The sequence below is a fragment of the Botryllus schlosseri genome, chromosome 1 (genome assembly GCF_051294905.1).
Source record: "Botryllus schlosseri isolate E-star chromosome 1, Bs_hap1, whole genome shotgun sequence".
In the NCBI taxonomy this organism is placed as follows: Eukaryota; Metazoa; Chordata; class Ascidiacea; order Stolidobranchia; family Styelidae; genus Botryllus; species Botryllus schlosseri.
In genome coordinates, this window is record NC_137236.1 from 21,324,414 (window position 1) to 21,336,569 (window position 12,156).

At 41.2% G+C, this 12,156-nt stretch overlaps 1 protein-coding gene and 1 long non-coding RNA gene across 2 annotated transcripts in view; one reads left to right on the top strand and one right to left on the bottom strand.

Moving 5' to 3' along the window:
• Positions 1-12,156, top strand: part of LOC145433928 (uncharacterized) — a 108,509-nt gene that overhangs the window by 89,433 nt on the left and 6,920 nt on the right. Inside the window, exons 23-24 of the mRNA XM_080311186.1 lie at positions 842-943; positions 1,835-1,996. Coding sequence (XP_080167312.1) covers positions 842-943; positions 1,835-1,996 — 264 coding nt within the window. The remainder of the gene's footprint in view (positions 1-841; positions 944-1,834; positions 1,997-12,156) is intronic.
• Positions 1-12,156, bottom strand: part of LOC145434526 (uncharacterized) — a 369,322-nt gene that overhangs the window by 66,972 nt on the left and 290,194 nt on the right. The window lies entirely within an intron of this gene.

Sequence of the window (12,156 nt, forward strand, 5' to 3'; positions counted from 1 at the left end):
TTAGCAATCTCACGTTGCGTAAACGACGCGAGTAGATTTGTGACCCATTAAGTCAGTGGTTCCCAACCTTTTTCGTCTCGTGCCCCCCTTGGCCGATATTTAAGCTAACCCCCCCCCCCCCTATGAAAAAGTTGCCTGTTACTAAAAAAAATGTGGTTTTTAACGCGCAACTATTTCTTGACTGAGCAATTAATGGCCAAACATATTCAGATATGTCCGAACTATGGCGATGCGGACCGCACTAAACTTTGATAAAGTACAGTCAATTTTGACCGGTTTTTGACCGGTCGGGTAGCCACTGACGAAAAATAAATCACCAAGTCCGCTTGCTATGGACTTGAGTTGAATCGATGAATTTGGTACGGTATGTTTTTCACGTTAGCTCATAATGTTGGCTTAAAAAGTTAAACAATTTCACTGGCGGCCTTGTGCTGAATTCAGCCTGACGTTATCCTGCTTACTACCAATTTGGTCAAGAGGCTGTTGCGGACCTAACGAAATCGACTCGTGAACCTCACTTTATCAGGGGGTGTAATAGCTACGGAAGGCATTCAAACATACACCTAGCTTGAAATCCGCCAAAGAAACCTACAATTGCAAATAACTAACTTAACAGTTCTATAACATAAAAAGACTGTGAAATTTGCGTATCTTCCGATACAATGCCGAAGCATGATTTCCCCTTAATAAATTAAGCCAGATCCCTCCCAAAAATTTCAAAATTCTAGGGAATTCCCCCTCCGGTTTGGAACCACTGCATTAGGTAGATGCGGTGACTTCCTTCAGAAATGAAAGTTGAATGAAGGTCTTTGTTTGCTAAATAATTACCAATATTTCTTAGTTAAGGATACCAAGATATATTGATCTGGTGAATGAGGTTGTCGAAAGTTTCCGTAAATGTTTGACTGAAGATCAGGCCAAAGGAAAATTTCAAGCTGGAGAGGTATGTCTCGGAGTTTTTCTCGAAGCATGTATTTTTCTTGGGGTTACTATCATTGACGTAATATAATACCACATAGAATTCACCTAAATATCACCTAAACGTTTCGGCAGATTGTGGAAACGGGCTGGTCGGATATAAGGCTCCATAAACGATATATTAAGACTGGAGATTTCCAACTTTTTATGATCGCGGGAATTGTCACGTATAGCGGTATTTGCGATCAGAGTCACAATTTGTAATCTGAATTTGAACCACTTTGTGCACAGTCATCCACAAAGCAATGTAGATAGCTTGAGCCGTATCCAACCTTTGAATCTTTCTGCAGCCGAGATACATTTGACGACACTAGCATGAAATTTCGAATGAGAGGGCATTCAATGCACTATTTGCAGGTGGTACACGAACTAGTTTTGTTTACAGAGTGTGGGTTGGTGTATTTTGCCTTTTATGATATTTAACGCTCTCTCATTCCAAATTCCATGCTGGTGACGTCATATTTTGTGATACGATTGTTGATATACAATGTTCTTCCCAATTCTCTACTAGTTGCTGACGATTGCCCCTGACGAGTGTCAGCCGAAAATATACGGGTTTATTTCAATATAAACATACTACTCAATTGTATGTAGAAATAGAAGTATAAGAAAAAATAGTTATTGATAGTTGCTATGAATTGATACTGTTGCGTCGCCAACAAAGTAGCAAATATTTCACGGTGCGCCGACGACAATCCAAGAGTAAATCCAGTCGCGATGTTGGTGTGCATTGCAAGTCTTTGATTCCGTCGTATTCTCGTACAATAGAGTGGTCATGTCAGAGTCACTGGGAAAAAAAAGTTGTTCCATGATAGACAATGACAAATCGGTTGATGACTTTTCATTATATTTCCAGGAGAGTGAAGAGTTCTGCAGAGATTACGCGGATAAATATTTGACAATGCACTATGACTTTCTAAATAAGATATTCCCGGATCTTACCAAAGAATATGATAACCTTGAAAGCTTGCTGCAAAAGTCTGAAAAAAGCATCGTCTTGATGCGTGAAAAAATTCAGGTATATATGTTGGCGAGTGGGGTGAGCGATAAGTCTGGACCTAGTTTATGTAGTACATTTATGTAACATCCGCCAATAAATATTGGGATGGGAATGTAGAAGTTCAGTATCTTTTCAAATGTTCGAAATAATACGAATATATTGCGACCCTCTCCAAACACAACACAAACTCCATCTTTATTCGACGTCCGATAAAACCACATACACAGCTAAACGTGCACTGAGAAATTATTATTATACACAACAGTGGTGCTTTTAGTCTGTTTAAGGCTTTGTGCTGCAAGACAGCACAATTTTTTGTACAGTACAATTAATGCATTTATTTGTGTCTTTAAGTTTCTTGCACTCTCTCTCGCACTCTCTGTAACGCGCGCTTCATCATCGTTTCTTTTGGTGCTGACTTATAGCTCGGCTCACCGTGATTGGTCCTTTTAAGTCACTGCGATTGCGGTGAGGTCGGCGATAAGGAGCCTTTATAACCTCCGACACGTAGAAGTTAGTCCGAACCAAACCGTGATTCCAACCACTGCCTTTGGTGTCGTGACGGAGTATTTTGATTTGATATAGTTGTCATTGGCTATGTGTTATTAACTGAAAAGTTGGTTATTATTTCGCGTTCCATAATGCTGTTCGTATATTTATACTCGGCTGCGCGGAAGTCGATGAATCATAGTATCAGAAAAGATCTCTCGTTCTCTCCCTGTTAATACAATTTTTTTTTTTTTGGTGAGATTGAACAATAAAATTCGGGATGTATTACTGGTATATCAAAAAATTACATACTTGGACGAATCTTTATCCATGAACATGAAAGCCTTTTCCAAACAGCCACTCTACTTGGGGCTGGTACACAACAAGGTATTGAAGCACAATTTATAGTCCTATATATCTGTATTGCTACATCTCATTTTAATGTTCTTATCTCCGTGTGTGCCCAATATTCAATTAAGCTGCCGAACCAACAAACCAATATTAACCAATGAAATTTATTACCTATTCACGCTGCGGTTGAGACTGCTAATACTGTTATACCGCAATGGAATTATTGTTTCCATACCATGACATACTTGTACATTTCCATATTACATACCGAAACACTGTTCTATACCATGCCACAGGACAATAGTTGACAACTAATTATTCATAAAGCGACCCCAATTAATTGCAAGATTAAATCGGCATTCACCTGCGACCATATTTGATTACCCGAAATTGGGAAAATAAGTCAAGTGATATTTGAACTAAAATGAGAGTTAGCAAATTTGAATAGTATATTCATATTTATTCCCAAAGCTTTTCGCCTGACCCTCGTCAAGGGATATCGTCAGCAATAAATATATCGCCAAGTTCGCTTGCGATGACTTTTACTTGAATCATAGAATGTCGTATGTTTTAAACCAGGGCTGGCCAATCCGTGGCCAGCGGGAACGTTTTTGAGTACCCGCGAGTTAATTTCTGAAATTAGTAATATTATCAAAAATGGACTGCACATATTGTGACGGTCAACCAAAAAATTGATTTGTCTGGTCGCAACACTTGAGACGTAACGAATAAAATATCAGTTCCGCCGCATTGGCAAATCCATCAGCCAGTCACATTTTGGTAGATCTTCGTATACTACAATAACGCAGAATAATTTGCGATACATTTATCGGAAGTAAAAATTTTCTACACGCTTCGCGCAACATGTTGTCAATCGATTTCTTGCTTTTGATAATTACACTACTTTGTAAAAATGAAGGAACGCCTAATGTATCAGATTGAGTCGAACTATATTAGCGATTACGAGACAAAGTGTCGTTCAACATATGCGATCTTGCGTTTGCGTCCGCAGAATGACCATCGACTATGAATCCTTGGTACAAAATGATTGATGTATGTTGGCCGAAGCTTTCGATATCGACATGTCCAGGAGCCGAATAGTCCAGTCCTTGCAAACTGATCCCATCGATATACAGCAGGCCCGCGATTTAGTCATGTGACAATATTATTGACCTATGAACTTCGAAAAATTTTCGCGCTTGGCGCGGCTACTGGCCCGCATAATAGTTCGTCAATCGAATGTGGCCTATTTACTGAAAACGTTGGTCCCCTGTTCTAGACGCTGGCTTAGATCAGTTGTTCACAGCCTTTTTGAGCTCGCGGCACCCTTTGGAAATAAAATATAGTTCGTGGCACATCATCACAGTGGTTCTGAACTTTTCTGGCTTACGTCTCCTGCAAACTACCAGAATACTTAGTGACACCCAGTGGTAACGCTGACTAATGTGACCACCTATGCAGTCAAACCAAAATGTTTCTGTGCTTCCATTCTTCTGAAATAAACTTCTCCATTTCACTATTTCTAAAAGTCGCCGTTTTCTTCGGGCCAGAATGTCATTCATTCGTGATTACAACAAACAGGGCGCATTCAGACGAAAGTAAAGGGGGTAATATTGATATATGACTTTACAGAAACTTCACGCTGCCCTTAGATACCATTTCATAAGATTTGTTTGACGATACATCTGCCCAATGGCGCATTGGGTGGAGAGGTCAAGCACGATCGCCGCTAATGAATTAGTGCGGAGCGCGGATCGAAAAATTCTCATCTCCGACTCCGATTCGGTTTTTTAATTTTCGTATCAGGACAAAGTACTGGTCCGGCTCCGGCCAAAAATGATAATGTCCGGCCGAAAATCTGGCCCTACACGGTACGGTGGTTGCGTGAATTTATAAATATGGGTTATTTATTTTCTTGCACTGGTTTCACGGTTACTGTCGTGTGGTTGGTTGCAATGATGAGCATCGAAGCGTAGTCGGAGTGTATTCGTACAGTATTTTGTCGGTTTTGTGACACTCGGAGCGGAGTCGGAAATTATTACAGATATTTGTTCGTTGTTCGTTCGTTAGATTTTTGGAGTGTTGTAACTTTTCCTCGGATACATTTGGATAGCTCTGACCTGAAGTGACTATTGCATACAAACCAAAACACAGATAGTTAAATGACGGGTAACATGCATAAATGTTTGCTATGGATCCAAGTGAATAAAAATCGGCCATCTGCACTGCAATTGGGGACTTGAAAGTAGACAATACTCTAAGGCCAACCATATTATCACATTTATTTAGTAAAACACATTATTAAGTGTACCATGCTTGCCACTCTAATGATATGGCCATGAGCAAATTTAACCTGGTTATCTAGCAAGCAATGTTCTCTCTAAGCTGCGCACGTGCGCAAATGCCCAGTGCTGAAACGGTCTCTGCGCACAGAAAATCTACGCTGCGCACAAAAAATCACAAATGCAGTTTTTTTTATAATTGTTGCGCACTGTTGTCCAATGGACCACCCTGGCGCGCAGATTCGTGAAAATTAAGATGGAACATTGTCAGGGCCAAATAGTGTTATCACTGAAGTCTGAAATCGAGGTACAGGTGTGGTCCACAAAAGTAACTATCGCGCTACGTGAAGAAATAGGAATTCACAATCACGTGCGCCACACGGAAGATATTTTTTTTAGTATGGCCGCGTGAGCGATACTGATATCATTTCAATAGCGCATTATTTTCTGGGAATGGTGAAATAATATGGTTTAACAAAGTTATAAATAATAATAATGGGCTAGCTCGAAGTTGGTCCCCAAGAAACTTACGAATAGTCTACTCCGCTTGGCATGAACATTGCGTAAGATTTACGCAGGACCGTAACTTTCGCACCCCAACCCCCCAACTGAAGGGGCCGAGCTTGAAGGGGGTCCAAAATTATTTTGAGAATTAACAGAAATCAATGTGTATTTGTTTGGAATTTTTCAGGAATTTTTTCCGCGCCACACGCGTTTTATTATTGTCAGATATCTGATTATTGGGTACCTTTTGCCAACAAAAATTACGCATGATTTATAGAAATGGGCAGTTGAGCGTCGGCCATTACCGCACCATGACGCCCCAAGATATATGAAGTTAAAGGCTAAGTAACATGCGACTCCAAGAAGTGCGCCAGAACGATCAGCAGCGTGAAAACCTTGGGCGAAAAAGACTGCTCCGGTGCTGACCGAAAACGTCGATTTATACAAATATATGTGTAATTGTCCATGTCCATAGGCGCCTAAATGGCTGGCGCCGAATGTTCCTGTCCAGGCGATCCGAGTCCCACAACAAGACAAATGCCATATCGAGGGAACATTATTTTCCAGTTAAGAAATACCAATTTGCAGTGGCGGCTCGTGACAATATCATGTGGTGGGGCAAGGGGTGTACGCGATTTTAATTATCTAAATGACGTCACAATAGTGTATTGCGACGTGAAAATGTGACTTCGTGATGGTCACACACAATTTGTATGCGGTATAGACATTAGGCATGGCATGGCATGGCCATGGGCATGGTTAACAAAGATTACGCATTTCAAATTATTCGAGACAAATATGAAGTACAGTAGTTCATACCTGCACAGTGCACATTTTAACGTTTGTATCAGTAGGCCTATTGCGCGCGGCGTGATTTCATAGTTGAAAAATGTTCAACGACGAGTTCATTGAAATCTGGAATACCCAGAATGAGAGCGTAAGAATCGTGAGCACATCTAACGCATCGAGCCTAATCACTGCAGCAAAGTTGATAAAAAGCGATTTTTCATAGGAATTTTACAAGTTCACTAGTGGATACTGCTACGGAAAAAGGTGTATTGGAATATAAACCAGTCAAATCGAGTTGAGCAATGTTGACCATCGGGTAATATCGAGACACCGTTTGCAGTAGCCCGCATGGTTCAGATCACGTCATCCAATTTCGGTCGCACTAGAGCAGGGGTTCTCAACCTGGGGGGCGCGCCCCCCTTGGGGGGCGCGGGAGGCTGTCAGGAGGGCGCGAGAAATTGACGAAGTCAGTATAGGGGGGGCGCGAGAAATTGACAAAGTCAGTATAAATTATACGTGTCTGAACATGTGTTTCACATCCATTATGAGAAGACGATTAATGAAGATGAAATTTATTCCATATTCAAGAAAGCTTGCAAAATACAAACTCTAGCAACAGCGCTCAACTGAGTATAGTCTGATTTCAACTTCATTTGAGCAAATTTTTGAAATTCTTTGGAGATATAGAGAGCAATTCCCACGTGTAAGTCATTCATTGCTTCATAGCTTTGACAGTAGCCTAAAGCTTGTCGCGCTGGGCAGCTCTTGTTAGTAGCTTGCGAACTGCACTGCCTAAGACAGACTTAGATGCAACATAGGTGGCCCGGTTTCGCCCTCAATTAGGCTATAAATCAACACAATTATTTCATTTCGAAAACTGATCAAATTTAGCCTGGCAGGACAGAACGACGCCTTGCTCTCTGTACTCACTACCAGCATCAGGATTAGTCTCAGGGTGACCTACATTGAAATTAATTAATGGATGTCTTGTTTTTTGTTATTTTCAAACAAATTTGAAGAAATTTGTCAGCAATGTAAAAGACTCAACAACTGGAATGCAGATTCAAAATTGGCGTAAGATATACCTTATGTATACTATTAGATCAGGGGTCGGCAGCCTGCAGCCGTAGAAGGGAATTTGAGCGGCCGTCCACGCCTAATTCAATTAGTATGTGTTGGCGGCCGTAGACATGCAAATTGCAATTACGAATTCACTCCCGCATTTTCGAGAGATTTTAATTAATCTTGAAATTTTCTTCGCCCTCCGCGCAATTCAACAAGACTTCATTTTTCTATTTTAATGCAGTAGCGCCCTTCTTAATCTGAGCCGGAATGGGAATTGGCAAGAAATAGCAATTCATTCGCGGCCCTGAAAAATTTTCGCGCTCCGCGCGACAATATGCACCTCCCGGCAACTATTCATAACATTGCCACTCGCGATTTCGGTGCGTACAATAGGCCATTGTGAAAAGTAGAATAGTCCGGAGTTCACCAGGAATGGATATGGACAGTTTACCGTAGGAATTTTGCGTCCAGACCGTTCATTGCGGCTATGCCCTGGAATGCGGCCTTACGCTACATAAGCAATCGAAATGCGGTCATGATTATCAGTAACGTTGCCCACCTCTGTATTAGATGATGTGATCTTTTTGACATGACGATAAATGCAAGGGGGTCAGGGGGGCGCGAGCTTTTTGACCATCTCCAAGGGGGGCGCGTGTCAAAAAAGGTTGATAACCACTGCACTAGAGACACTGTCCCCTGGCACCAGCAGTGTAAAAGTGTATTTGTATAACAAGGCGTCCTTATCCTCGCTTATACGTCAGCCTTTCATTTTTTATCGAAGTACGTTGGGAAAAGGGTAAGAGTGCGCTTTCCTTCCGTGTACGGTTAGATCAATGGATAATTTCCAGGCTGATAAGGGCCGAGTCTTGTGTAAAAACACCGAATTTAGCGTAAAATATATTAAGGTATAGACTGATCAAGCGATCAGCTGTTAGCCGTCATCGAAAACGAACTATAGCTAACGCGCTTGACATAGGGATGTCAGCAAATGGCTTGAAGGCCACAATTTCACGGTAAAATTGACATTGGAGAATATAAAATAGAGTAAAGATTTGAATGCAATCCGCGAATCTTAGTAACCTCATTTATGAGATCATCATCTCTTCACCTATCTCAGTATGAAACACGGTTAAAATTAGCACAGACCAACACAGGCTTTGCGTGAAATCCGCAATGCGGTAGTTAGCATTAGGCCATGTGTCAGATCAGCACCCATCTCTACTATACTTGACCTCGATAACGAAATTAGTGTCCAAATCATTGAGTGTCAACCTCGAGACTTGGCACAACGTTTGATACTGAAATCAAGACATACCGTCCAAAAGCTCAAGACCGATCTAGGTATGGAGCATCGTTAAAATCGATAGAGACCAATACCGGTTTTGCGTAAAATCTGTTAGTGATAAATGGCGAGTCAGCTCTCACTCGACTCAGGAGACGAAATTACCACTCACATAGTTCCGTGATAAACTTAAAACTTGGTACGGCGTTCGATACTAACACTATGACTAACTATGCCAAATGCCATGACAGATCTGGGCATGAAACATCGTCAAAATCAATGGAGACCAATACCCGCTTTTAAGTAAAATCTGTTTGCGATACATGACGGATTAGCACACTGTCAACGTTGGAAACGAAATTACTGCCCTACACTTTAATTAGCAACCCTGAAACTTGGAGCGGTGTTAAATACCACCTTCACGACATAACATACCAAGTTTCAAGAATTATCAATGTGTGAAACATCGCAAAAATCGTCCAATACCAGCTAAGGTCGACTCAACGCGTGTGCCGGTAACCGAGTTGAGATATAGATGCGATTGTTACATCACACCTTAAGGGCAACCAGGTAAGTTGCCCTACTTGCTCGGTAATTTTATGAATAGGAGAGAGTAAATCACCGTTTCTTTATTGTGCGCGGATTTTAGAGAATAGACAGTGAAAGCTTGTTATGAGCGCTACCGGGGCAAGCCCCGGCTAGGCATTCACAAAGCGAAAACACAGAAGAGAATTCGATTTTCGCGTAGACTGCGCTAGGTATGGGCATTTACAAGCGAAAGCACAAGAAGAATGCGGGTTTCGCTGTGATATCGGTATATATTGGTTGCTGTGCGTCTATAAATGGTAAATGATTGTTATTGAACAGCATTTTTGGTGGGGCAATGCCCCAGTTGCCCTATAGGACGAGCCGCCACTGCCAATTTGAAATCGTGTACGTCTTTTACTTTAGTACGTTTTGGCGATTTCAACATCTTTTGACATAGCAGATAGGGGGTCACGAAATAGCATCATGTAACGAAGTCATTATATCAACGGGTACGCCCGATGATGTTTTATTATTATTTAGAGGGCATATCTATTCCAAAACACCTCAGTGGATCAGCTCTACCGGTAAATCTGATTATGTGAGCATGGAGAGGATAAAAATTAATAGCAATATATAGGCAATTCCCGATCATATTGGCCGATGCAATCATGAATTATATAAATGTGTCGCGCTTCGTGCGTTCAAGTACGCTGCTACTAAATGGCAGTGTCGGGATCAAGTCACTACCTTCGAGTTACGAATCATCTCGAGTCATTGCACATTTTGACTCGAGTCAAGTCAAGTCAATCGATTTTTGAAGGTGACTCGAGTCAAGTCAAGTCACTCGTTTTTTTGAGGTGACTCGAGTCAAGTCGAGTCAAGTCAAGTCAATTCACAATTCAAGTCAAATTGAATCTTCGAAGAATCAGTGACGATTTAAAGTCATTACATTTTGCTAGCTATGTGCAAAAAGAACAATTGGTCATTTATCCTGAATCAAATAACAAGAATACAGTTGAATATGCATGCAAGAAGGCGCTGTATCGCTCATGCACACCTAGAACTGCAAATAAAAGACATGAGAAACTGTATATAGCAACACGCTAAAGTCTGTTATTATCAGTCAAGAGGATCGAATACCTAGCCTTGAGAAGTTGAAACAACTTGATATAGTACAATCCACTACCCATCTACCTACGTATTCGTGAGAATATAAACGCATAAACTATATTCACTCGATTTAAATCATACAAGAGGGTTGGAAAAGCTGATCACTGCGCAATGTAGGCACTGAGCCGTCTACGAAACAGAGATACGTTACTATTAGAATAATATTAATCTACTTCTACTACGACAACGCAAGCTGTGATCATTTCCTTTGTGGTCACTTTATTTGTGATGTAACAATAGAGGATATTTAGTGAAACGTACATGATTGGTTGGTGGTTACACTCACAATGTGACACAGGCGTATCGCCAACAATACGAACATACAGTAAATACAGTAATTTAATCGACACCGTTTAGTTGCTGACTTGAAATTGACTCGTACATTTGCTCCGAGTCACGAGTCAATCCGCATTTGTGAAGCGCCGAGTCAAGTCAAGTCAAGTCATTTTTCCAAAGTGACTCGAGTCAAGTCATGACTCGAGTCATCCCAACACTGGTAAATGGGCACCAAATGTAGATGATAAGTACCGGAAAAGCCTAGAGCCCTAAGGGGGTCTGGGGGGAGAGGTCCCCCAGTAGTTAGTTTCATCACCCTATTGGAGAGTGGTTGCGCACTGTTGTCCGAGGGCTTGCGCAGTGAGTTGGCGTGTTTGCGCAGACTCTTGAAAAATTAGAGGGAACATTGCTAGCAAGGCATTTTCGTGGAACAGTATCTGTAATTCACAAAATTGAAGGCGCCCAGTATCATTCGCAGAGCATCATTATTGCTCTCTGCCTTGAGAAAGATGCAGTTTTTGGACCTGCAGTCTTTGAATCCATAGCTTAACTCTACCACTGCTAATACAACTAAAACAGGGATAAGCATTGAGCAATCATAAGTAATAATTTACATTGCAAACTATGAAACGATGCATCATTTGCACCGCATCATGTTAAAAGCGCGAGCGCATATTCGCAATAAACTTGGTTGCAACAACAAATTTCTTCATAGTCTTTGTTTTGCCTGAAACATACGCAACAATGTCCGCAAATCATTTGTAGAGCAACTCTGCTGACACCGCTTCAATCTCTATTTACTCGTGCAATAATTGTGATATGTCTTGTGTACCGCTACTTATACTTGTGCTTGAGTGAAAATGTATGACGATACTACCATGTCTACTTGAGTGGGGAGCGCTTCTGACGTTGTGATCAGTGATGAGCGGAGTCTGCTTTTCGAGACTCCGAATCCCTCCGTCCGTCTCTAAGGCAAACTCCCTCCGACTCCGAAGAGTTCAATCCCTGACTCCGACATACTTCGAAGAATCTCATCAAGTATACGAAACATCCATGTCGGTAGAGTTAGGCTATTCAATAACATTGTCGAAGAATCCCAAATGTACAGCTCCGCTGAGAATGCATTAGACTAGAATATCGCTATAGTTGTATATCTGATACATAACGAAAGAAAAATAAATCTAAGATTGTACTGGCAAGAGGCAAGCATCAGGAAGGAACTAGAAAGGGTAGCACTACTCAAGATTGATCTGATATCAGAGCATTTTTGTGCGGTGTAGCCTAATCCGGGTTTTAATGTACCGTAGTCGTGATGACTATGCTATTGTTAACGTCATTGCGGAAGTCAAATTAATTGAGCATTAGATGTTGCCTTCGATTATTATTGCAACATATCAATAGCAATTTTAATATAATCATTATTGAGTCATAGTAATGGCATT